Genomic DNA, 27,245 nt, shown 5'->3' with positions numbered 1-27,245 from the left:
TGTCGTGCGTAGTGGGAACACTCTCATTTAAATTACACAGGTCATCCAGAAAAAAAAAATCGGAAGAAACTCACGACAATTGGGAATGGCCCTTTAGGGGTTCAATTTAATAGCAGTAAATACATAGTACAAAGGCCATTTTCAAGTTAGAATGGACCTTTTTTTTTACTTTCTGAATATAGCCCTAATTCTCTGTTTGTAGCCGTTGCAGTGCTCTACATTATTTAAAACAATAAAAAGTAATAGAGGAAGCTAGCAGTGGCGTGGGGTGCTAATTGAGAAAGGGTGAAATAACTAAAGGCCTGAGTTTGTTTCAAACAGATTGGAAATTTGTTGGGGGTACTTGGGAGCTCAGACGAAGTCTTAACAGTTTATTTCCGGTGTTCCCAACTCTTGGAATTAGCAGCCTGATTGGCTAAAAAGTTTGAATGATCCAAGATCCAAGTGTGATCCAAGAGTTAAGTTTAAATTAAGATTGAACTCTAATTAAGATCCTGGCCATGCCATGGTATGAAAGTTTAAATTTCCTTAAATAAACAATGGAATCAGAAAGAATAGAATAGTATACCTTGTTTCTCCTGCTCAAATGAGACTAAAAAGTCCCTTTACCCCAGCAGTCTTGTGAATTACATGTGTGAATTACAGCAGAAAGTGAAATACATGAACACCACAGCACTGGTTTCAGAGCCCAAAGCAAGACAGTTAGCCTATAGACATAGAAAATAGGAGGAAGTAGAAGGAGGATGTGATGTCATGATTAATAATCATCACGGTGATAGTACAGGAGAAGCATAATGAACAGTGAGCAGAGCGTGAGGTCAGTGGTTCGAAACCTGGTAGGGGAGAAACTTGTCCATTTTCAACGTGTAGGGAAAATGCGTCCCATAATCCAAGATCTAATGTAAACGTATTTGGCCTAGTTCACTTGGAAGGGTTCGATTCCTGCCTGGTGCGAAATTTATCCTAATCAGATAAGGTTCGTTCTCGGAACGGGTGACTTTCTCCTATCCTGTCCTTTTTCTATCTTCAAATCTGCCTTATAAGAGATAGGTCGTGGGTTTGATTCCCACCTGGCGCGAAATTTATCCTAATCAGATAAGGTTCGTTCTCGGAACGGGTGACTTTCTCCTATCTTGTCCTCCTCTCTTCGATTTCGGGACGATAAGGCCTCCTTTATCACACTTCCCTCTATCAAACCTCTCGGTAAGAAAAAACTTGGTGAAAAAAGAAAGGCTAATGAAAATAGGTGGCACCCTTTAAGCCTGATCCAGGAGTCTTTTAGAAATATATTGGGGAAGGGAGGGAAAGAAATCTGTATTGCATACCCCCGATTTAGACAGGTACCTACTTACTTACCTTTCGTGTCTTTCGTGTTTGGCATTCGGTTCGTGCTTCCAATTCGAAAGTTCCAAGAGCGGAAAGGCGGCTGAAGACTCGGCATATTTTGTGAATTTCCGAGTTTATAAACAGGGCCATATGCCATAAATAGGGGGGCCTCTTGAGCATTTTTCTCATAATGTAGGCCAGACGCGAAAATTTTGGAGCATCCCCCCTTGACAAAATCCTGTATACGGCCCTGGTTTTAAACCGCAAACATCAAACACGAGCCACTTTCCGCACCTTGGATTTCTAATTGATTGAAGCGCTCTCTGTCCTCAGACTGAAGAACTATATCTTGCAAATCAAAGAATAGAGAAGATGGAATTTTTTCCCCTTTTTAATTTTCATGATTTCATGGGTTCCTCTCATTGGAAGTAAATAAAATATGATATTATTGTAATGGAAAATATGAATTTAAAATTAAAAATTGAACATTTCGGAGCATGTTTCAAATTTTGAACTACGATCTTCTGATCTTGAAGAAAGATCCCGTAAAAAAATCTCTACTCTTTGACTAATGATTCACCAAGCTGCGCTGTGATTGGCTGATGGCACTGAGCATGATCTCAGGTCAACGACATGAGCTCTAAACAAAGCTCCTGATTGGTCGAAAGTAGAAGCACGGACATATTGATCGCCGCAGTGCTGCTCGGTAAAGACGTCGGATGTTTTGACCTTCTATTTATTTTATATGGAAAAGGGAGTGTCGATGCGAAAAATTGAATGTGTTCGTTCTAAAAATTTGTGTTTTCTGTGTGTTTTTTTAACTAAAAAGTTCCCTCAAATAAGGATTTTCGGCGCTACAATCCCGTAAGGTAAGAATGAAGTTCATAGTGTTTGGAAAATGTCATGTTTTAGAATGTAAAAGTCCTTTGAAAATTTCGTATGTCCCGCATCACATCACAAACTATTAATAGGCCATATTACTCATACCGCAGATATTTTTTAATGCCCAAAAAGGAGTAGAAAGCTCCTTTTTATACTGATGTTTTCATCAATTTCCTCAGCGGAAGTTTGGGAAATCTTTCCCGTGTGAAATTTAACAATACCGCCGGCTTATTTCCTGTCTTGAAACTCTTGAGGCTTGACACAAAAGAGTTTGATAAGAATGTTTATTTTTCATCTCTCAAGGCTTTGATTGCAAATTTTATCATTTGAAAGAGCCCAAGTCTTTTGTAAAACACAACCGTCTACTCGAAAGTCGATATTGAATCTTTTTCTGGTTTACAAGAAGGATGGTGTTTCTAATGAATTTTTTGTCCAAAATAACAGTGTTTGGCATCTCAGCTTGAATTTCCAGTACCATACAAATGATCTTAGGTGCTGTCTCAACTTGACAGTCTAAAATCTGAAAATTTGTACGTATTCTCCCATGTTTGTTTGTTCAGTAGGGATTTTACGTTGTTTTTATATTCTGGGGTTTAACCCCCACCATTTTGGAGACAATCTACACTGGACAGTTTTGGAACGAACTTGAGACTGGCTCCTGTATCCTCCTTTTTTAAGGAAGTGAGCCTGGCGGCCTTTTGCCTACTATTTTGAAGAAATTTAGAGGTTTCACGCAAAAATGACTTCTTAACCAATGTAAATCTTATGGCCTATTGGTCGTTTTTGCGTCAAACCTCTCAATTAGGCACCACTGACAGTACAATATTAGATGGAGACCTCAGAAACCAATTGAACACTGAGATAGAGAGGTGAGAGTAGACTGAACTCCTAACTCCTGCATCACTTGATGTTCAAGTTTTGGTTCGTAACTCTCCTGGTATTGTTAGCGGTGCAGCAGAGTGGAACACTTTTGGAAATTTCAAGTTCCTCTATGTAGTCTATGTGCATACATATTGGGGTTAGGAAGTAGGGTTATAAATTCTAATACAACAGCAGAGAATATTATGGACTATGGAGCCGCGCCGCGGTTTGTTATGGTATTGAAGCGCTAGCTTGTCCATCATAAGTTTGTTTTTACTATGTTGGGAAAAAGCTTCAAAATGGCAAGTAAGTACTGTAGAAGTGTAGTCCATCTCTCGAAAAGCAAGAGATTTTAATACTGATGTTTTTTTTTTTTTTTAATACTAACGTGTACACTCATTCCTGAATCTGTATGGAACTCAGTAGTAGCAATGAATGATGCGTTACCCTAATAAAAAGCTACTCGTTATTATCAATGCTCTGGTTGTATAAAGCCATAGCCTTGACAATGGGATCCTTATACCTACAAATTTAATGATGTTATTTGCTGTAGGATTTTATTCAAATTTCTTATGGTGTGCCAACATTATGGAGGAATACAACTCTTGTCTGAGTTAAATTACTCACTTTTAGAGTGGATTTTCCACCTCGAAAATACATGGGACTTTCTACGTACGCAACAAAGTAACCTTCAATATGTAGGTATTGTCAAACCACAACGTTGATATTATTGTACCTGTACTGTAGAGTGTAGAGAATACGTAGATAGACACTGGCTGGGCAAACGTTTCTGTCGCCATTAGCTCCTACTCTGCAGTGCTGCCAAGTGAGTTAACTCTTGTCTGAGTTAAATTACTCACTTTTAGAGTGGATTTTCCACCTCGAAAATACATGGGACTTTCTACGTACGCAACAAAGTAAGCTTCAATATGTAGGTATTGTCAAACCACAACGTTGATATTATTGTACCTGTACTGTAGAGAATACGTAGATAGACACTGGGCAAACGTTTCTGTCGCCATTAGCTCCTACTCTGCAGTGCTGCCAAGTGAGATGATCTTGAATCTTGAACTTGCATTCTCGCCATGGCAACATTGCATACCAGACAATTGATTGCAATGTATATCTCGGGCGTTCAATACAATACCTTGTTGTAATTCTAACGTTGGACCTCGGTCTCAGTGTACTTATGCCTAGCCAGTACCTATACATGCTCTGTGTGAGAAATACCTTCTACTACCGGGCGTTTCGAAAGAGTGCAATGAGTCTTCTATCCCAGAACCACCTCGCACAGGGTGTTCAAAATTTTGCATTCTTTATCTGTATTATAGGTATCATAAACATTGTAACGCATGGGTAATGTAACAGTGCTTATTTATACTGCTCTATTCGGACTAAGGAGCCCCTTTTCCCCAACAATATGCCACTGCTATTATGGTGCCCGATTTCTCAAACAATGTTAAGTGTTTATGAGATGTGTTTGCTATTCCAGATGAGCGAATTTCGTGTCCATGTGTTGATATAAAGAGTTGTTTATGTTTAATTAAGGCATGCATTTTTCAGACTTGGGAATCGAACCCGTGTCTCCCGCGTGCAAGACCAATGATAACCTTGGCATTTGGGCTAACTACATAATTTAGCTCTACATACTCGTTTCATCCGAATAAGTTGTCTAAAATTGAATGTTTATGAGATGTGTTTGCTATTCCAGATGAGCGAATTTCGTGTCCATGTGTTGATATAAAGAGTTGTTTATGTTTAATTAAGGCATTCATTTTTCAGACTTGGGAATCGAACCCGTGTCTCCCGCGTGCAAGACTAATGATAACCTTGGCATTTGGGCCAACTACATAATTTAGCTCTATATACTCGTTTCATCCGAATATGTTGTCTAAAATTGATTTTTTTATCAATTGGTCGAGTGGTTCCCAAAGAATTAGATTGGGTACTAATGACCCGCCACCTAAAGGTTACGAACCCCTGTTCTAGACTCACCATCTCGTCCGATTCCTGCCAAGCCTGGTTGCTACATTCCACATAGATGAGACGATCATTTAGTTATTATTAACATACTATCATGATGAGTAGGTCTTGGAACTTGATTGAGTAATTTAGTATGAATGGAGCAGACCAGAGGCCAGGACAATGAACAGTGTTCATACTGAATATGACTGACCGAATGCTACATGAGTACGGTCGGAATAACAACAGAGCTGGGTACTCTTCCATTCTCTTTATACCACTGATAGATTCCTGTGTAGTATTTAAGGTACGGTTTCCTAGCGACGTGTTTTTTGCGTCGTGGTTGACGTGATACGCTGAGCGTTTCACGTCGGAAACCTCTTCTGAGTAATTAGGTGAGACTGTTTTCCTAGTGAGCGCATTGCGCCGGCTCAGAACGTGTTACGTCGACGCAGTAGATCCGACTGCCTTCAGAGGGAGTCAGTGTCGTTGTACGCTGCGTGATTTTCGTTTGTTTTGATCGAAGTCACATTTTTGTTTGTACTTTTTATTAACTTTTGTGTTTGAGGCTTGTGAAAATGACTGGAAATTCCGCTAAATCCCCTCCGGCAAGGTTTTCTTCCGACGAAGACGATCGTCTAATTGATTTTGTTATGCAACATAAAATTTTATATGTAAAAATGTAATGTAAATGCCAGTTTCTTGTGTTATTATGTCACAACTTGGTGCCTCCACTGCCAGCATTGTAGAATTTTTCCAATAATCTCAAATAATCCTAAATCAAATGTTTACCCTACCATTGCTGGCACCGGTCGCTATGCGCATTATATTACATAGCTACTTCATTTTCTCACGGAAGGCTGAGTGCGGCCCCGCAACATGCCGCACCGGGTGATCGAACGTCAATTTTTGTTTGCCACTGTTTTTATTAACTTTTGTGCTTGAGGCACGTAAAATGACTGGAATCGCTAAATCCCTCCGGCAAGGGTCTCCCGACGTGCAAGACGATCGCAGTGCACCACTACATCATGTAATGGCTGACATAAAATTTTATATGATTTGAAAGACCAGAAATTTTGGTCAGGCAATATCTCTTCTTCCTGCGTCATCGTCCATGATTTCTTGTAGTAAAATCCCCATCAACCTTTCTTTTCCTGCGCAAATTGCGCCTCCATTTCTCTTGAACTGTCTCACAAAAACTAAAATGAACAACTAACGTCGGGCGAAACGTTCTCTGTTGGAAAAAACACTTTCACGCAGCGCGATATATTTCACGTCCTGCTGGACGGTGTTCGGTTCCGCACTTCGCAGTAAAACACGCTCGCTAGGTAACCGTACCTTTACTGCAGAAGACCACTAGTCTACTATTATTTTTGCTTGGTTTGTTAGGAATGTCCCAGGGTCATCCTGTTCCATGAAAAGAATGACCTATTCAAACAGAATAATCAATTTTTTTTTTTTTTTTTTTTTTTTTTTTTTTTTTTCACTCCCAATATAATGGCTTTTTGAAAAGGTTTTCCAAAAGGAACTGTAATAATAGGAGGCCTTATCGTCCCGAAAACGTAGAGAAAAGGAGGACAGGATAGGAGAAACCCAGCCGTTCCAAAAACGAATCTTATCTGTTTATTGTAAAGTTTGCCCCGGACGAGAATCGAACCGCGATCTAGAGCTCACAAGGCAGACACGCTACGCTCCAAGCTAACAAGGCTGGCATTGCAATGACTGATGTCTGTCCCAAGCGCCCAAGGCACACAAAAACGTATTTCAATGTTCCCATGAGCATCTCTTAATGACGTTCTGACATTATTTTCATTGATGTTTGCTTGTAAACGATGTTCAATGTGCATCACACCGAGTAGAAGTTCCTCTATTTATATCGTTATGAATTCAACTGCATTCCCTCTGAGTGTCATTCGAAATTTTCAATTGAGCCATTTCTCTGTTCTTGGAATCGTGTGTGTGCGTTTTATTTGATGAGATAACGCACCCGACAAGTGTGTGATCTCATAACTTTTACTTTCTTGCCGCCTCGAGTTATTTTATTCCCCGTTTTAGAGACAAATTCCAATATTTCGCGAATATTAATTCTAATCTCCCGACAAAACTGGAGTCTGGACGCACTCAAAGCTCCCAACAAAGTTATACCTATGATTCATTTGAAATAAGTATTACGAAATATACTACACACCTAACACCTAACGTAAGATTGATATGGATACGTGTAGAGAAATAAACTTGTAGTTTTGTACCTATTAGTCGACTACTGGTATAAACATTGTGTTTATGTTTACGGTAGTTTTTACAATATTCAAAACCAGTTTTTTTTTATTTTTATTAATATTAATAATAATAATTAAGAACGTCCACAAGTCTTGAGAAATTATTATATTATGCTAAATACCTACTTTCGGCCGGTTTCATATGGTTTAACGTATTATTGTGTATATTGTATGTTTTAATTTTGTTAACAACTTTCTTTACGGTTAGTCTGTCTTTGTTTTGATGAATATTATTGGCGAAATGGACTTTTATCCTAAAGTTAAGCGCACAGTTTAAAAAATCTCCAGCAAATATAATGAACTTCATTTTCTCATTCTTGGTTTTTTGTATGTATGAGCGTAACATGTTTTTATACTGGGATTTCGGTTTTGTTGTAATTTCTATGATTTCTTCACAAGTTCACGTTTGCACGCAGAATAAAATTCGTGGTGAAAGTTTCGCTATTTTTGGTCCCATGTCTAAACGACTTGAATAAGATACCTTGTTATAATTCTAACGTTGGACCTCGGTCTCAGTGTACTTATGCCTAGCCAGTACCTATACATGCTCTGTGTGATAAATACCTTCTACTACCGGGCGTTTCGAAAAAATGCAATGAGCCTTAACTGTCCCAGAACCCCTCCGCACAGGGTGTTCAAAATTTTGCATTCTGGATCTGCATTATAGGTATCATAAATAACGTAACACACGGGTATTATAACAGGGGACCCATAGTTAAATAATAACAGTGCTTATTTATACTGCTCTAATCGGACTAAAGAGTCCCTTTACCCCAACAGTAGACTACTACTATTATTGTGGCAAATTTCTCAAACAATGTCGAGAGTGAAATTTCATACCTCGGCTGGGATTGACGCCGTGCCGTCCAGATTACCAGCCGACCGAGGCAAATAATGGTGGAAGTTTTTTCAGCAACGCGTATAGGTGTTTATCGCTCGCAATATCTCGGTGGCGCTTGCCATATTGGTGCCATATTTCGTTGCCGCGCGTGACCAATCTGTTGATTTCTGTCGCGAAGGAAGAGAAGAGGAAGCTCGGTCGCCGCGGGGTTAGAAATAATACTCCCAGCAGTACCAACACGTCGATGATGTCATTTATTTCTCTGTGCAATCATGTGAGGAGTTGATAATATACACGAGTACCTATCTAATATAGTGTGTGAATTGCTGTGCAAGTTAGAGATAAGACCTTGTGCAGTATGTTAGTATGTCCCCGCAAATGCAGAATGTAGAATAGAATATACTTTGTTTATCCTGCTCGAATGAGACTAAAAAGTCCCTTTACCCCAGCAGTCTAAACAAGATCGCGTTTATTTTATGGGTTTAATATTGTACAATGCTTAGTTATTACTATAGACCTTGCTTAATTAAAAAAAAAAACATGATAAATAGAGTTATACAAATGTTATTTTTTTCTTTAGACCTTGTTTAATTTAAAAAAAAAAAAAAAAAATGAAATGCAATTTTTTCTATACCTCTCTCGTATTTAATTCATGGCTAGTTTGCAAAAGACAGCAACGATAGTACGTTGAATGCATCAGTTTTTAGTTTGAGATCACTAAAGTTGAGCAACTATTCGCGTAGTTGTCATTCGGATGGATGCCCATCTGGCCAATCGTGTGCTGCTGGCTTTTCGCGGTCCCACTCAGGCGGGGTGAGATCGATATGAAGAGGCAGTTAGCTTGTCGCGATGGAGGGTAAATCCTCCGTCACTTAACAGTTATACAGTGACGCAAAACCTCTATCAAATGAAACTGAATTCCATCTCCATACACAAAAAGTCCAATCTGAGGTTTAGGTGTAGGGGCTAGACAGCCCTAAAGGATGGGTTAAGCTTCTACGATCCTATCAAACGAAAAATAAAAACAAACAGAACGTGAACATGAGATAATCAGTAAATATTTTGAAGTGAAGTCAATAATGTGAAGTGGACCAGATAATATTCAGATCTGAAGGAAGCAGACTCAACATTACTTGAGATCAACAAATCATTCCCTGTGCCTCCCCACCAAAAAAGAAATTTGTTCGAGTTTGAATTACGCGATCTTTACGAGCCATAAAAAACGATACAGGCAATTGAGAACAAGAGCTATCGTGTTTAATATGAACTACATAAGTAATGGATATTTATTATGATACCAGTCTTCAGTAGGTAGTTACTTGGGTTGTTATTAAACCACTTGTAACTGCTAGTGCTACTAACCATCTAACCAATTTGATTAATGTCTTGCTAAACCGCAGGTAAAATTGTGCTCAAATCTTGTGAGCACTCTCTTTCTCTCCTGGCTCAATGATTTTAGTTTATTTTTCGTAGGTTCTTCCGGTTTACTGGATGACTGAGAAGGTTCTTTCTCAGATTACTTATTTTGCTGTCCCAAAGCTCCGATAAACTGATAACGCGGGAGGAATAATATGGTTCTTATTTGACTTGATTTCCCGAGTGTCGTTAGCACGAAGTACATAACAGCATGCCAGAAAAATTATAGCTTTTGCAAACCAGTGTCAGAAATTCATATTGAAATTTCTGAGTCCATGTTTCCCATGAAATCAGAAGAGAGACGTTACGTTAACCTCGAAAAAATACAGCTAATTGACTGAAAATGTATCTACTTGAGGCGTAGAGTAGATTCTCAGAAGCTTAACCCATTCTTTGGGGCTGTTTGCCCTTACACCTACTCCTCTGTGTGGGCTTTTTGTGTACGAACACTTGAGACACTTCTGAAGAGATTTGAACCTGTGCCGGATAACAGCCTCCATGCTTACTTGCATATGCAGATTTATCCTGTGTCTGGGAAGGCTCTGTTGTGGTGCCTGGTGTTCGTGTTGTGAGATAAGTGAACAATATACTTTTCCGACTTCTGGAAATGACAAGTTCCCGATATCTGGAGATGCAAACTTTCCAATCTCTGAAAGTGGCAAGTTTCCGACCGCTGAAAGTGGCATATTCCCTATCTCTGAAACTGGCAAAAGCTCCTGTTCTAGACGAAATGAAAATTTCCAATCTCTGAAAGTGGCAAGTTTCCGACCGCTGAAAGTGGCATATTCCCTATCTCTGAAACTGGCAAAAGCTCCTGTTCTAGACAAAATGAAAATATGAGCACTCCTATGAACACTCCTGTCGCCTTAACTCGTTATCGTCACTATGAAGGTATCTGTTGAGGGGGAAAAGGGAGGTATCTATCTATTTATCTGTTAAATTGGGAGTAGTTCAAATAGTAACCTCGCTTATCTCAGTCTAGACCTGTAGTTATAAAACAATCTCAAGTTCTAAAATGTTCAATTCTCCCGGAACACACTCACATCTTTGGGCAATATTTTTATGCTTAACTTTTGTCGTTCAACCTGCTGCTAGGCAGCGTCTCATCCTCTCATCTTTCCACCACTAGACCAGCTGTGCGATCTTTTTCGAATCGTGCTGAAAGAAACATTGAATTAATGCTCGTCCTACTTGAATAGGTGGTTCGCTGCTTCCATCATCTACTCTATCTTGGAAGAGATTTGTGGCGTAGACGGCTTGATTGTTATTTCGTATTTTTAGTTTTTCTTGATAAAATGACGATCGAAATATTCGAATGAATGAAGATTACCTCAGTATTCCGTGCTGTGCAGTAGTGTTTACTTCACTTATGTAGTGTACATGATTCTCATGTAGGTATTTGGGAGTAAATATCGCTAGTGCGGCTGCTATGGAAATTTATTATTTTGTTATCAGTATTTTGTGACCCAGGGGTGGTCCTTCTGCTAGTTCCTATTATAGGAGTGGTAAACATTTTAACTTCAAACTTAAATATGTAGATTCCTTGGTTTTGTGGCCTCATTTCGAGCATAGTTCTGCCAGTGTGCCAGTAGATGTATTATTATTATTATTATCCCTCAGTTATCACTGCAATAGTCCTAAATAAAAATGGACGCGGCACACAAGGGATCAAGAAGAGACCGCCTTAACATTATAATATCCCTCAGTTTGAAGAAGAAACCCTCAAGTGTAGCCTCCTACCTCCTAATACATGGGACTTTCTACGTACGCAACAAAGTAAGCTTCAATATGTAGGTATTGTCAAACCACAACGTTGATATTATTGTACCTGTATGTGTATACTGTAGAGAATACGTAGATAGACACTGGGCAAACGTTTCTGTCGCCATTAGCTCCTACTCTGCAGTGCTGCCAAGTGAGATGATCTTGAATCTTGAACTTGCATTCTCGCCATGGCAACATTGCATACCAGACAATTGATTGCAATGTATATCTCGGGCGTTCAATACAATACCTTGTTACCTACCTCCTACCAATTCGCCTGATTCATATTGAATTTTATTGCAACAGTCGTACCAATAGCTCACGTCCCTGTTCCAGTGAAGTGTAAATTTTGAATTATTGATGTCACTATCACTGTGAGCTCAGGCTTGATCAATTTGTTGATCATTGATTGCTGATAGTACTCGTGGAGTTAACCACACCTGTCCTGAGCGGCTTCGTTTGTTGTTCGAGATACGTTTTCATTTCATTCAGATGACCCTACCTAGTTAGCTTGGTTTTTAGCGCATCTGTCTTGTAAGCGCTAGGCCGCGGGTTCGATTCCCGCCCGGGGCTGATTTCATCATGAACGCATAATGTTCGTTATCGGAACGGTTGGCTTTCTCCTATCCTGTCTTCCTCTTCGATTTCGGCACGATAAGACCTTAGCAGTTACAGTTCCCTCTACCAAACCTCTTTGAAAAAAAAAATCAGTCAGTCAGATGACAATATGATCTGCTAACGTCAGCCGTTGTGTTGTGAGACTTGTGGTGTCTCTCAACCAAAACATGCAGACGGCCGTATTCATAAGATGATATAAGATCTTCTAGAATTACAGTGTTTATGAGATGTGTTTGCTATTCCAGATGAGCGAATTTCGTGTCCATGTGTTGATATAAAGAGTTGTTTATGTTTAATTAAGGCATGCATTTTTCAGACTTGGGAATCGAACCCGTGTCTCCGTTTTTTTTTTTTTTTTTTTTTTTTTTTTTTTTTTTTGTAAGTCTCACTCCCAATATAATGGCTTTTTGAAAAGGTTTTCCAAAAGGAACTGTAATAATAGGAGGCCTTATCGTCCCGAAAACGTAGAGAAAAGGAGGACAGGATAGGAGAAACCCAGCCGTTCCAAAAACGAATCTTATCTGTTTATTGTAAAGTTTGCCCCGGACGAGAATCGAACCGCGATCTAGAGCTCACAAGGCAGACACGCTACGCTCCAAGCTAACAAGGCTGGCATTGCAATGACTGATGTCTGTCCCAAGCGCCCAAGGCACACAAAAACGTATTTCAATGTTCCCATGAGCATCTCTTAATGACGTTCTGACATTATTTTCATTGATGTTTGCTTGTAAACGATGTTCAATGTGCATCACACCGAGTAGAAGTTCCTCTATTTATATCGTTATGAATTCAACTGCATTCCCTCTGAGTGTCATTCGAAATTTTCAATTGAGCCATTTCTCTGTTCTTGGAATCGTGTGTGTGCGTTTTATTTGATGAGATAACGCACCCGACAAGTGTGTGATCTCATAACTTTTACTTTCTTGCCGCCTCGAGTTATTTTATTCCCCGTTTTAGAGACAAATTCCAATATTTCGCGAATATTAATTCTAATCTCCCGACAAAACTGGAGTCTGGACGCACTCAAAGCTCCCAACAAAGTTATACCTATGATTCATTTGAAATAAGTATTACGAAATATACTACACACCTAACACCTAACGTAAGATTGATATGGATACGTGTAGAGAAATAAACTTGTAGTTTTGTACCTATTAGTCGACTACTGGTATAAACATTGTGTTTATGTTTACGGTAGTTTTTACAATATTCAAAACCAGTTTTTTTTTATTTTTATTAATATTAATAATAATAATTAAGAACGTCCACAAGTCTTGAGAAATTATTATATTATGCTAAATACCTACTTTCGGCCGGTTTCATATGGTTTAACGTATTATTGTGTATATTGTATGTTTTAATTTTGTTAACAACTTTCTTTACGGTTAGTCTGTCTTTGTTTTGATGAATATTATTGGCGAAATGGACTTTTATCCTAAAGTTAAGCGCACAGTTTAAAAAATCTCCAGCAAATATAATGAACTTCATTTTCTCATTCTTGGTTTTTTGTATGTATGAGCGTAACATGTTTTTATACTGGGATTTCGGTTTTGTTGTATTCACTGGTCTGTAGAACGAAATTATCTTGCTGTTGAATATGATACCAATGTAAACCGAAACTTTTTTGAGTCATCACGGGCCAAGGCCCACCATGGTCATTCATGACAGGGCAAGCAGCTGTACTGGTCCTATGTACTTGTAATATGCTGCGAGTACTAATGACTGTTAGTTTACTCTCGGTAACCTTGTATCCATTTTATCATTACTGTAGGCTCTCATCGCGTTTCAAATACTGAGCAGCTTGCCATGACTGGAAAAAGTTAACACAGACATAATTATCACAAAAAAGTATACACTTGCGAATTAGGGACAATAAACCTTAATGCGTACTTCCTTTGTATAAAAATGTATTCACAATGAGGTAGAGGAATATAGGTAGTACTGGTCGTATGTGTAAGGTTAGGAACGCGTTATAATGAGCTCGGGAGATACATATTTGTGAATGGCAGACCCGTGATATTGACCTGCAATTATAACGATGTCATCGCTACGCCATCACTTGACCAATGAACTAATTAGTATCAATAGAAATCCAATACATAACGGTCCTCTGTCTGTGCTATTGAGCACATTGTGTGATTTGTTGGTGTTGAGAGAGAGTGTATTAGCAGTTTTTCACCTTGTTTATTTATTTATTTATTTTTGTTGACAGGTGGCGCCGTCATGACGACGGACATCTCCCTCGCCCGCTGGGACTTAACACTCCCTCAAACTGGTCAGCAAGAACCGATAGAGGATTACGAATATGACGGAGGTAACTCCTCATCCCGACTTTTCGAACGATCTCGTATCAAAGCTCTGGCTGATGAGCGAGAAAGTGTACAAAAGAAAACCTTTCAAAAATGGGTCAATTCACACCTGGTGAGAGTCTCCTGTAGGATAGGAGACCTGTATGTAGACCTGCGCGATGGCAAAATGTTGCTAAAACTGTTGGAGGTTCTATCTGGCGAGCGATTGCCCAGGCCTACCAAAGGTAAGATGAGGATTCATTGTCTAGAGAATGTTGACAAAGCTTTGCAGTTCCTGAGAGAGCAACGTGTACATTTAGAAAACATGGGATCCCATGATATAGTGGACGGCAATCCTAGACTTTCGCTTGGTCTCATCTGGACCATTATTTTGAGGTTTCAAATTCAAGATATCACTATTGAAGAAACTGACAACCAGGAAACTAAATCCGCTAAGGATGCGTTGTTGCTATGGTGTCAGATGAAAACTGCGGGCTACCACAATGTCAATGTTAGAAACTTTACAACCTCGTGGCGAGATGGTCTTGCTTTCAACGCTATTATTCACAAGCATAGACCTGACCTCATTCAGTTCGAAAAGTTGTCCAAGTCCAATGCAATATACAATCTGAACAATGCCTTCACTGTTGCTGAAGACAAACTGGGTCTGACCAAGCTCCTAGACGCAGAAGATATTTTTGTAGAACAACCTGATGAAAAATCCATCATCACCTACGTAGTAACATACTACCATTACTTCAGTAAGATGAAACAAGAAACCGTGCAAGGCAAGCGTATTGGCAAAGTTGTTGGTATTGCCATGGATAATGATCGCATGATTCATGAATATGAGAGCCTCACTAGTGATCTCCTCCGATGGATTCAAGAAACTATCGCATCTCTCGGTGACCGACAATTCGCTAACTCTTTGGTCGGTGTACAGCAACAATTACTACAGTTCAACAACTACCGGACAGTCGAGAAACCACCCAAGTTTGTTGAAAAAGGTAACCTGGAAGTTCTCTTGTTTACTCTGCAATCTAAAATGAGAGCTAACAATCAGAAACCCTACACTCCTAAAGAAGGCAAAATGATTTCTGATATCAACAAAGCTTGGGAGAGACTTGAGAAAGCAGAACATGAACGTGAATTAGCTCTGCGAGAAGAACTTATTCGCCAAGAAAAACTTGAACAACTGGCAGCTAGGTTCAACAGAAAAGCAAGCATGAGAGAAACATGGTTGAGTGAAAATCAACGTCTTGTTTCTCAGGACAATTTTGGTTTCGATTTGGGTGCTGTTGAAGCTGCCGCTAAGAAACATGAGGCTATTGAAACCGATATCTTTGCTTATGAAGAACGTGTGCAAGCCGTGGTCACAGTGAGTCAGGAACTTGAAGCTGAAAAGTATCACGACATTGACCGGATTAATGCTAGAAAAGAAAACGTACTGCGACTGTGGAACTACTTACTTGAACTTCTCAAAGCTCGTCGTATGAGATTGGAATCGTCATTACAATTACAACAGAGCTTCCAAGAAATGTTGTACATCCTTGACTCCATGGAAGAGCTCAAGATGCGTCTCTTATCCGATGACTATGGCAAACATCTCATGGGAGTTGAAGATCTTCTTCAGAAACATAGCTTGGTTGAAGCTGATATCAATGTTCTTGGTGAAAGAGTTAAGAGTGTTGTACAACAGTCTCAACGATTCCTTGATGAGGAAACAAATGAAGGTTTCCGTCCTTGCGATCCAGCTATTATTGTAGAACGTGTACAACAGTTGGAAGATGCTTACTCTGAACTGGTCAAGCTTGCTGTTGAGAGAAGAGCACGCCTGGAGGAGAGCCGTAAACTGTGGCAGCTCTATTGGGACATGGCCGATGAAGAGAACTGGATCAAAGAGAAGGAACAAATTGTTTCTACCGGTGACATTGGTCATGATCTCACAACAATCAATCTTCTCTTGTCTAAACACAAGGCTTTGGAAGATGAAATTCAAGCCCATGAATCTCAGCTCATGAGCGTTATAGCTGTGGGAGATGAACTCGTCAATCAACAACACTTTGGTGCTGATCGCATTCGTGGAAGACTTCAAGACACAATGGCTATGTGGCAAAACTTGCTAGACCTGGCAGCTTTCAGAAGAAAACGTCTGGAAGAAGCTGTAGATTTCCATCAATTCTTTGCTGATGCCGTTGACGTTGATATTTGGATGTTGGATACCGTCCGACTTGTTTCTTCTGAAGATGTAGGTAGAGATGAAGCCAATGTTCAGTCTCTATTGAAGAAACACAAGGATGTCACTGAAGAGCTTAAAAATTACGCATCTACAATTGAAGCTCTTCGTAACCAAGCTTCACAGCTGGGTGATCAAGATAAGGAATCTCCAGAAGTTCTTGAAAGATTGGCATCCATTGAATTCAGGTACAAAGAACTTCTGGAATTGGCTAAACTACGTAAGCAACGCTTGCTAGACGCATTGTCTCTGTACAAACTGTTCAGCGAAGCTGATGGTGTTCAACAATGGATTGGTGAAAAGGACCGTATGCTGGCGACCATGGTTCCTGGCAAAGACATTGAGGATGTAGAAATCATGAAGCACAGATATGATGGCTTTGACAAGGAAATGAACGCAAATGCCTCTCGTGTGGCTGTTGTCAATCAACTGGCAAGACAACTGTTACATGTAGAACATCCCAACAGTGAACAAATTGTCACAAGACAAAATCAACTCAATCACGACTGGGCTGGCTTGAGAGAAAAGGCCGAAGGTAAGCGTGATGAACTGAACTCAGCCCATGGAGTCCAAACATTCCATATTGAGTGCAGAGAAACTGTTTCCTGGATTGAAGATAAGAAACGTATCCTACAGTCCACTGACAGTTTGGAAATGGATCTTACTGGCATCATGACCTTACAGCGTCGTCTATCTGGTATGGAGAGAGACTTGGCTGCTATCCAAGCTAAACTTGATTCCTTGGAAGCTGAAGCAGTTGCAATTGAGAAAGAACATCCGGAAGAAGCAGAGGCTATCAGAGAGCGTATTAAGCAAATCCGCATTATTTGGGAGCAACTTACACAGATGCTCAAGGAACGTGACGCTAAATTGGAAGAAGCTGGAGACCTGCATAGATTCTTACGAGATCTTGATCACTTCCAGGTCTGGCTTACTAAGACTCAAACCGATGTTGCATCCGAGGATACGCCAAGCAGCTTAGCAGATGCTGAGAAGTTACTGAATCAGCATCAAGCTATCCGAGAAGAGATTGATAACTACACTGAAGATTACAAGAAGATGATGGACTATGGCGAAAAAGTCACTGCTGAACCATCAACCCATGATGATCCTCAGTACATGTTCTTAAGAGAACGACTGAAGGCTTTGAGAGATGGATGGGAAGAACTGCACAAGATGTGGGAGAATAGGCAGCAGCTCTTATCGCAGTCACTCAACCTACAGATGTTCAACAGAGATGCTAAACAAGCTGAAGTGCTTCTATCTCAACAAGAACACGTCTTATCTAAAGATGAAACCCCTGTCAATCTGGAACAGGTTGAAAACCTAATTAAGAGACACGAAGCATTCCTGACTACAATGGAAGCTAATGATGACAAGATCAACGGCGTTGTACAATTCGCTGACCGATTAAATGATGAAGACCACTATGCTGCCGACAAAGTAAAGAAGAAGGCAGATAATATTAATGATAGACGCAACGCCAACAAAGAAAGGGCCCATCAACAGATGGAAACTCTTAAAGATCAGCTACAACTTCATCAATTCCTACAAGATTGTGAAGAACTTGGTGAGTGGGTTCAGGAAAAGAAGTTCACTGCTCAAGATGAAACTTACCGAAGTGCTAAGACAGTGCATAGCAAATGGACCCGGCATCAAGCGTTTGAAGCTGAAATCGCATCCAACAAGGATAGACTCTTGCGTGTACAACAATCTGGTTCAGAACTTATGAAAGAAAAACCAGAGTTGGCTGAGTTGATTGGACCTAAAATATCCGATCTTGGTCAACAGTTTGACGATCTTGAAACGACTACCAAGGATAAGGGTGAGCGTCTGTTTGATTCCAACAGAGAAGTACTCATCCATCAAACTTGTGATGATATTGACTCGTGGATGAACGAACTTGAGAAGCAGATTGAAAATGAAGACACTGGATCTGATCTTGCTTCTGTCAATATCCTCATGCAGAAACAACAGATGATTGAAACTCAAATGGCAGTAAAAGCCAAACAAGTATCCGAGTTGGAAACACAGGCTGAGATCCTACAGAAGACAGTGCCTGACAAAATGGAAGAAATTGTCGTCAAGAAATCAGCTGTTGAACAAAGATTCGAGAAAATCAAAGAACCTCTGTTGGCTCGGCAACGTGCTCTCGAAAAGAAGAAAGAAGCATATCAGTTCAGGCGTGATATCGAAGATGAAAAATTGTGGATTGCTGAAAAATTACCCTCTGCTAAATCAACTGAATATGGTAACAGTTTGTTCAATGTTCACATGTTGAAAAAGAAGAATCAATCCTTGGCCAAGGAAATTGACAATCATGAACCCAGAATCAATCTCATCTGTAACAATGGACGCAAACTAATTGATGAAGGCCACGAGGATTCTGCCGAGTTTACTTCTCTCATTGAAGATCTTATGGATCGCTGGCAACAACTTAAGAAAGCAGTTGATGAAAGGAGAAGCAAATTGATCCAATCTGAGAAAGCTCAGCAATACTTGTTTGATGCTAGTGAGGCTGAGAGCTGGATGAGTGAACAGGAACTGTATATGATGGTAGAAGACAGAGGAAAAGATGAAATTTCTACTCAAAACCTTATGAAGAAACATGAAACCCTTGAATTGGCTGTTGAAGATTACGCAGATACGATCAGACAATTAGGAGAAACTGCTCGCCAGCTAACAAGTGAAATGCATCCAGAAAGTGACCAAATTGCTTTGAAACAATCTCAAGTGGATAAATTATATGCCGGTCTAAAGGACTTGGCTGGAGAAAGGCGTGCTAAATTAGATGAGGCCCTTAAATTGTTCATGTTGAACAGAGAGGTAGATGACCTTGAACAATGGATTGCTGAACGTGAAGTTGTAGCTGGATCGCATGAGCTGGGTCAGGATTATGATCATGTCACTCTCCTCTGGGAACGATTCAAGGAATTCGATCGTGATACTGAGGCTATTGGTACTGAGAGAGTTGCAGCTGTGAATGGTATTGCAGACCAGCTGATTGCAGCTGGTCACAGTGATTCTGCTACCATTGCTGAATGGAAGGATGGCCTGAACGAAGCCTGGCAAGATCTCCTGGAGCTAATTGAAACAAGAACTCAAATGCTTGTTGCCTCCAGAGAACTTCACAAGTTCTTCCACGACTGTAAAGATATTCTCGGTCGCATCTCAGAGAAACATCACGCCATGTCTGATGAGTTGGGCCGTGATGCTGGATCTGTGAATACTCTGCAGAGAAAACACCAGAACTTCCTACAAGATCTACAAACCCTTCAATCCCAAGTGCAACAAATTTGTAATGAATCTGCTAAACTACAAGCGTCCTATGCTGGTGAGAAGGCTAAAGAAATAACGAACAGAGAAGCAGAAGTAGTAAATGCCTGGGCATCTCTACAGAATGCTTGTGATGCAAGAAAACAGAAGCTAGGTGACACTGGCGATCTATTCAAGTTCCTTATCATGGTACGTACCCTCATGTTGTGGATGGATGATGTAGTACGACAAATGAACACATCAGAGAAAGCACGTGATGTCAGTGGCGTGGAACTCTTGATGAACAACCACCAAAGTTTGAAAGCTGAGATTGACACTAGGGAAGACAACTTCACAGCCTGTATATCCCTAGGAAAAGAACTCTTATCTCGAAATCACTATGCGTCCAATGAAATCAAAGAGAAGCTTGTGGGACTCAGCAATCAAAGGAATGCCCTCCTACACCGATGGGAAGAACGATGGGAGAACCTCCAACTCATACTCGAAGTATATCAGTTTGCACGAGATGCGGCAGTAGCAGAAGCATGGCTCATCGCTCAAGAACCTTACTTGATGAGTATGGAACTTGGCTTGACCATAGACGAAGTTGAAAATCTGATCAAGAAACATGAAGCCTTTGAAAAATCAGCCATAGCACAAGAAGAAAGGTTCAGCGCATTGGAACGATTGACAACATTCGAACTGAAAGAGTTAAACAAGAGGAAGGAAGAAGAGGAAAGGAAAAGACAAGAAGAGCTGGCAGCCAAGCAAACTCCTCCCACTTCTCCTGACCAGTCTGCTAAGGACAGACTGGACGGTGAGGAAGTGAAAGATAAAGAAAAGGAAGGAGAATCTCGTCAGGAGAAACAAGCTCGTGGCGAGAGACCCACATCAGGGGCGGATGCAGATCATATGGAAGGTACCCTGGTGAGGAAACATGAGTGGGAAGCTATAGCCAAGCGAGCGTCCAACCGATCCTGGGACAAGATATTCGTGTCCTTGCGAGGTACTCTATTATACTTCTACAAGGATCAGAAGTCTGCCAAGAGTTCTCCTGAGATCTACTACAAGAATGAAACCCCATTCGAGCTCCGAGGTGGTTCTGCACAGGTTGCTGATGATTACAGCAAGAAGAAGCATGTGTTCCGAGTGAAAGCTGACAACGGTGCAGAGTATTTGTTCCAAGCGAAGAATGATGAAGAAATGAACAAGTGGGTGACAGCACTGTCCAATGTTTGTGAACAGCAAGCATCAGGCGGTCCCTCCTCCCGCTCTCAGACATTGCCCGCCGCTGAAATGAGGAAAGATGAACCCAAGCGTCGTTCCTTCTTTACATTAAAGAAATCGTAATTCTGACGTCACGTGTACATTATTTTTATTTCTCTCACTATGTTTAATATTTCGCCTACCTGTCGCATTTACTATGTAGATTAAACATTTCACTGTCAATACTTGTAGGCCTGGACATTGGTCTGTGTATGATGTTACCATTCAATGTCTCAATGGTGTCTCTTCTCTCACAGACTTTGTCCTTGAGTTCAAGTATGAATTCTTTTCACTCTTGAGAATCTTTTGCAAAGATATTTTAGCTCGCTCTCGGTAGGAATTAACTGCCAATATTAATTAACTATTTATTAACATTTTTGTTTTCATGAGTCCCTACCAGGTTTGGTCACGATAACCAAACGAAACACATAATGTTTAATTTTATTTATTTTATTTATTAACATTTTTGTTTTCATGAGTCCCTACCAGGTTTGGTCACGATAACCAAACGAAACACATAATGTTTAATTTTATTTATTTTTATTTTTATACTCCTCCTCTTTACAGTTAACTATTTTCGTAACTCGTAGTTAATATTTGCTGCTAAGAATTGCGCATTGTGTATTTACTCCTCCTCTTTACAGTTAACTATTTTCGTAACTCGTAGTTAATATTTGCTGCTAAGAATTGCGCATTGTGTATTTCACTAGGCTTTTTCCTTACTTCGGTATCAACTTACCAGATGGTTCACTCTAGAGGACAAGACATGGTTCATTCGTGCAACTCACCAATTAAGTCCATGTAAAACTTTTTGAACAGTTTGGAGTCACTTTCGGTTTATAAAGTCAGTGAGTAAATGCGTTACGACGGAAACTCCAACTTGACTCTCCCTAAGTACGGGTACCAAACTTAAATATTTCCTCTGTTTTTAACCTTTAATTTTTGGATAACCCTTATCTCAATAAATCCTTTATTGTGAACCAGTCTGCAAGTTCGCCCGAAACTTTATTATTAATATAATCTTACTTGTAATCAGCATTGTTTTTTTTTTTTTTTTTTTTTTTTTTTTTTTTGATTGTTATTTTATTAATATAATCTTACTTGTAATCAGCATTGTTTTTTTTTTTTTTTTTTTTTTTTTTTTTTTTTCCAAGCTTAACTATAATATTGTACTCACTCCAATGTGTAATGTTTAACTTTGATAGATAGAACGAGGTAGTGTAGTCTGATCCTGATGTCACCTCTGTACTCCAATTCTCCAAAGAAGAAAATTACATCTTCCCTTATCAATGATTAACCTTTTCTCGTCTCTTGGTGACAGAACATTTTAGGTAAATATCCTGAAATTAGACCAAGGGTTAAACTTGCAATTCAATGTATGTAGAAGACTAAGTAAACAGGAAAATAGAAATGAATTGAGTAATTGACTTCCTCCCTAATGAAGTTACGAGGTTACGACTGTTGTGGGAAATGTGGAAGAAAATACGATGAATGGAAATTCGATTTTTTTCTTTTTCTTTTTCTTCAAGAAGATTGAGTTGAGTCATTCCTGCCTCCTAGAATTTGTTTTCAGTGCGGAATACACTATTATATTTATTAGCTTTATTTCTTAATAAGAAGATTGAGTTGAGTCATTCCTGCCTCCTAGAATTTGTTTTCAGTGCGGAATACACTATTATATTTATTAGCTTTATTTCTTAATTGTATTAAAGTTTTTTCCCCCGTTTCTGTGTCTTTTGTTTTTTCAAATTAGTTGAATAATATTTTCTGCCCCCCACCCCACCCCCCTTCCTCACACGAAAGGTTTTGAAATCCTCGGAAAAGTTGTTTATTTTAATACGTGATTTGACGAGTAAGTGATATGGAATTTTTAATTATTTATTGGTGTTATTCAGTCTAGACTTGTAGGTGTTCTTCCTTTGAATATTTTGAACCACCTAAACTTTGAATTGGATTGGATATTTTATCTTTAGAAAGTCCTGTATGTTTTTGTTTAACCTAATTGGAAAAAGTTGTAGGGTAATACATAGGTATTTATGATTCTTCTGGATTTGGAATGAATCATAGCTTCTATGAATTGGTAGTTTGCCTATGAAAAGCATTTTAAAAGTTGAAGGCTTTCATATGAGAAGGGCCTAGCCCTACTGAGGCCCCTTTTTGGGTAAAACGGCTTTCCTAATGTGGAGTGTCCATCCCACAGTTCCAAAAAGAATCATGTTGATATATCTTCATCGTTCATCAAGATACACTGGGTTTTTGTAAAACGCTCCTAATACTTTTCATTGGAAATCAAAAACTTCAAAGCTGTTTTACTCAAAACGCGATTTTCGACCTTCGGCTCTCCTTGAATAAAAGCCCTTCAATATAACTTTATTTTTTAAAGCTTTGCTCCATCGTTCATCAAGATACACTGGGTTTTTGTAAAACCCTCCTAATACTTTTCATTGGAAATCAAAAACTTTAAAGCTGTTTTACTCAAAACGCGATTTTCGACCTTCGGCTCTCCTTGAATAAAAGCCCTTCAATATAACTTTATTTTTTAAAGCTTTGTCACAAAAAGGTTCCGATTGAGGGTAGTGCTTCTCGTCAAGTGAATCCTGTTGAGGTCTGTTTTATTTTGTACAAAATGAAAAAGCAAAGAAAATTTATAAACATGTGTTTAAAAAAAGAATAAATATATATTATTTTACATTTTATTTTGACCATTTATTTGTTGGATATTTTTCTTTTTACTCTTGTTAACTACCAACATCAGAATTTTTTAGTCCCATAAAAGATATTATGAGTTAAGGGCGAGACCACACTCAGAAATTAATCCAAGATTAAGAGTTAATCATTGTTTATTTTCCAAGTGTGGCCCCTTCCATTACTATGTTGTCACCAAAAAAAAAAAAAAACCCTTTTGAGTGTGCTACTTGTATCCAATTTTGATATCATGGAAAACGTTCAAAACCATCTAAGATCTAACCATTTCCCCTCAGTAGCCTGTTCCCCGAAAGTATAGAATAATAAAAGTTACAAGTATAAAAGTGATTCTAATAATTTACATAAGTTTGGGTACTTTTGTTTACAAGATGGCTGACGTACAAGTGACTTTCATTAGCATACTTTCGTGGAACAGGCTACAGGTCTATCTTATAATTACGAAATTAATTCTAAAGCATTTGTAGGAAAAGTGTTCCATAGGAAAGAACGTTCATCTGACCGGAGGGTGAACAAAAGTCGATGAACTTTCTGTATTGACATTTCGTAAGGGTACCTGTGTATTCTACTATGTATGTACCTAATTATTCGCTGAACAATGGGAAAGCTGTAAGTTGGCCACTTTTTAGTCCGTCCTTCCTTTATTATTACAATAGTAATAAAAAGGTATAAGGGACGGACTATTGTATTCGCTTCGGTGTCTGTCACTCTGTCGGTCTGTCTGTCTGTCTGTCTGTCTGTCCCCATAGAAGGACTTATCCAAACCTGGTCGACCTATATATCAAATTAAAGGTCTTTTTACCAGGAACACGAAAATGGTGGTGCAAATTTTGTCCAGAAAACCATAAAGCCAAAAAACAAAAAAAAAAAAACTGTTTTTTGGGGGATTTTTTAAATAAACCAAAAAAACTGGTTTTTGGGGGATTTTTTTCACATTTTTTCACACAAAATAAATGAGCTCTGATCTCGAAATTTGTCGCGACGACCTATGAACTCAAAGCGAGAAAGTTTTAGATAACACTTCAGCCGATCATATAAGACCGGTTTTAGCGTTACCTATGTTAAAGACCGGTTTTAGCGTTATCTATGTTAAGCTACGCCGAGCAAGGCCAATAAATGGATGGGTGACTTAAAGTTAATTGACTAATTGTGGGATTTTTTTTTTCTCATTTTCTCACACAAATGAGCTCTGATCTTGAAATTTGTCGCGACGACCTATGAACTCAAAGCGAGAAAGTTTTAGATAACACTTCAGTCGATCATTTAAGACCGGTTTTAGCGTCACCTATGTTAAGCTACGCCGAGCAAGGCCAATAAATGGATAGGTGACTTAAACATTATATTGGAAATAAAGGGAGAACGGGCTCTAGTCTTGATTTTAAATCATTACATGAAAGTAAAATCAAATCAAGAATGATAATAAACTGAATATTAAACAAATTAGGTAGGTACATAGGTATTCTTTAACCACGATCGAATAAACTACAGGCTAAAAAATTCCCGGAGGGACGGACTCAGCTTGTTTATACTGAGAGGAAAATCATCAACATTATGTAATCTGCTTTTTTCTTCTTCTTTTTTTTTTTTTTAATTTCTCAAGGAAGTGTGATAATTTTAATCAGAGAAACTGTCATAGAAAATCTCTCTATACCTCAGCCGTAGTAATTTTTCTTCCTAAAATGGCATTTTGCAACTAGTAAATTGCTATTGGAGGGAAAAACCTCGAGCTTTTGTAAGGGGCCCTTTTGTAAGGATATTTTTTCACATTTCTATGAAAGAGTTTTGAAACGCCATTTTGCTATAGCAAGGATAGGATAGATAAATAGGTATTTAATGGGTTGATCCTGGTACAAAGACTTTTCTAATGTATTGAAATAGGATGCCCTCCAGCTTTTGTATGTCTCTTCAATTCGACTCTTGAAAAAAATGACCTAGGTACTGACCTTTCCATTTTATTTATTTTTTCAAGCGGGGGCTTTCAATTCTTGTCCCTCCCTCCGTCGAGAAATGTCATGGCAGAGTCACAAAACTTCAATCTATTCAGACGTCCCAAGCTTGCTCTTTTTTATTTGGCAACAAAAGATCAACCATTCATTATGTACAAAAGAAATTCCACTTTGTTGTACCCCTGATAGAAGACTTCTATGACATCAATAGAATCTGTTGTTAAAGTAGATACTGCCAACTGTCGGGAAATTTGTTGAAACAGCCTTGAAATGTCTGCTGGCATTTTTATACCCTCTCCTCAAAAATGACAATACTTTTCCTTCCTAATAAATAAGGAAAAAACTATGTGTAATGGTCAACACTCAACCGAGTTTAAATTTGGTTAAATTTAACTGATTTCTCATTGGGTAAATTTTAATCTAAAGTTTTAAAATCAATCAATCAGTTATTTCTCTAAAAAGGCCATCTTTGTAATTCGCCAAACAAGATAAGGTTCGTACTCGGGACGATAAGACCTCCGTTTTGTTACAGTTCCCTATTTCAAAAAGAAAGGAAGAAAAAAACTTGGAAAATCGATTGTGGAAAACAAAGCACCTTTTTTTATTGCCGATGCCGCGTCTATTTTCCGACAGCGATGGAATTTTATTTGTTCTCGGCTTCCGATGTTATCAACATTAATATCCTGCAGTCCTATTTATCAGAATAGACCTCCACCACTCCACCCATTCAGTTGAAGTATTAGTCAGAGGGATGTGCCTCACATCCCAGTCAAAGCTTGGAAGCTTTTCAACTTAGAAACTCTAAGGTTATTTCCTTCGCCTCAGTGACTCTCTCCCATTCTTCTTTCACCTATATTTTCTCATTTCTTACTCTACACCCAGCTAGCCTAGTTAGCTTGGTTGGTAGCGCATTTGCCTTGTAAGCGCTAGGCGGCGGGTTCGATTCCCGCCCGGGGCGGATTTTATTCTGATGGGATAGTGTTCGTTCTCAGAACGGCTAGCTTTTTCTTATCCCGTCTTCCTTCTCTCTTCAATTTCGGGACGATAGGGACCTTAGCAGTTACAGTTTCCTCTGTCAAACCTTTTAAAAAAAGGTTATTTCCTCAGTAACTATCATCTCCCATTCCTTCTTCACTTATATTTTCTCATTTCTACTCTACATCTCAAAATCCTAATTAATACCTGGGCTCATTAATTTTAATAAAGTGTTTGTGAGAGAGAGAGATTGAGTTGCCCCAAAAAAATCTACATTCCATAGATTTTTTTTCTTCTTTAGATAAAAAAAAAAAAATTCCGAACATGATAAATTATCATAAATCAGTTTTCATAAACATTATCATTATCTGGGAATCTGTATCTACGAGAAAGAGAGGAAAAAAATGGAGTGTGTTGGGAAAATGTTTTGACTTCTGAACAGGAAACCACTCCTTTTGCAGCCTAGGCTCTACGGCTGAGGTGGTTAAGACTATGGTTAATTGAAGAAAGAAAACCTTTTAGGTATACTAGAGTTACTTAGACTGTTCGCGAATACAACATAGGAATACTCGTATGTAGGGACCTGAAATATGTACCTATATGTTTTATACTCGTACTTAGGTGGTG

General features: G+C 39.0%; 1 protein-coding gene across 3 annotated transcripts; it reads left to right on the top strand.

Moving 5' to 3' along the window:
- The first annotated feature begins 1,998 nt into the window (after positions 1–1,998).
- LOC103507435 (spectrin beta chain) lies at positions 1,999–21,387 on the top strand. Of its 3 annotated transcripts, XM_026822308.1 has the most exons (3): positions 2,369–2,679; positions 3,389–3,390; positions 14,162–21,387. In XM_026822308.1, exon 3 carries the CDS (start codon positions 14,173–14,175, stop codon positions 21,076–21,078), a length of 6,906 nt encoding a protein of 2,301 aa, XP_026678109.1. In that variant the 5' UTR covers positions 2,369–2,679; positions 3,389–3,390; positions 14,162–14,172; the 3' UTR covers positions 21,079–21,387. The 3 variants fall into 3 exon arrangements, with proteins under 3 accessions (XP_008470128.1, XP_026678109.1, XP_026678110.1); XM_008471906.3 differs by lacking the exons at positions 2,369–2,679; positions 3,389–3,390 and adding an exon at positions 1,999–2,195; XM_026822309.1 differs by lacking the exons at positions 2,369–2,679; positions 3,389–3,390 and adding an exon at positions 10,938–10,958.
- The last annotated feature ends 5,858 nt before the right edge of the window (positions 21,388–27,245 follow it).

This window comes from Diaphorina citri, unplaced genomic scaffold (genome assembly GCF_000475195.1).
Source record: "Diaphorina citri unplaced genomic scaffold, Diaci psyllid genome assembly version 1.1 scaffold314, whole genome shotgun sequence".
NCBI classification, from domain to species: domain Eukaryota; kingdom Metazoa; phylum Arthropoda; class Insecta; order Hemiptera; family Psyllidae; genus Diaphorina; species Diaphorina citri.
This window is presented reverse-complemented; position numbering and strand designations above follow the sequence as displayed.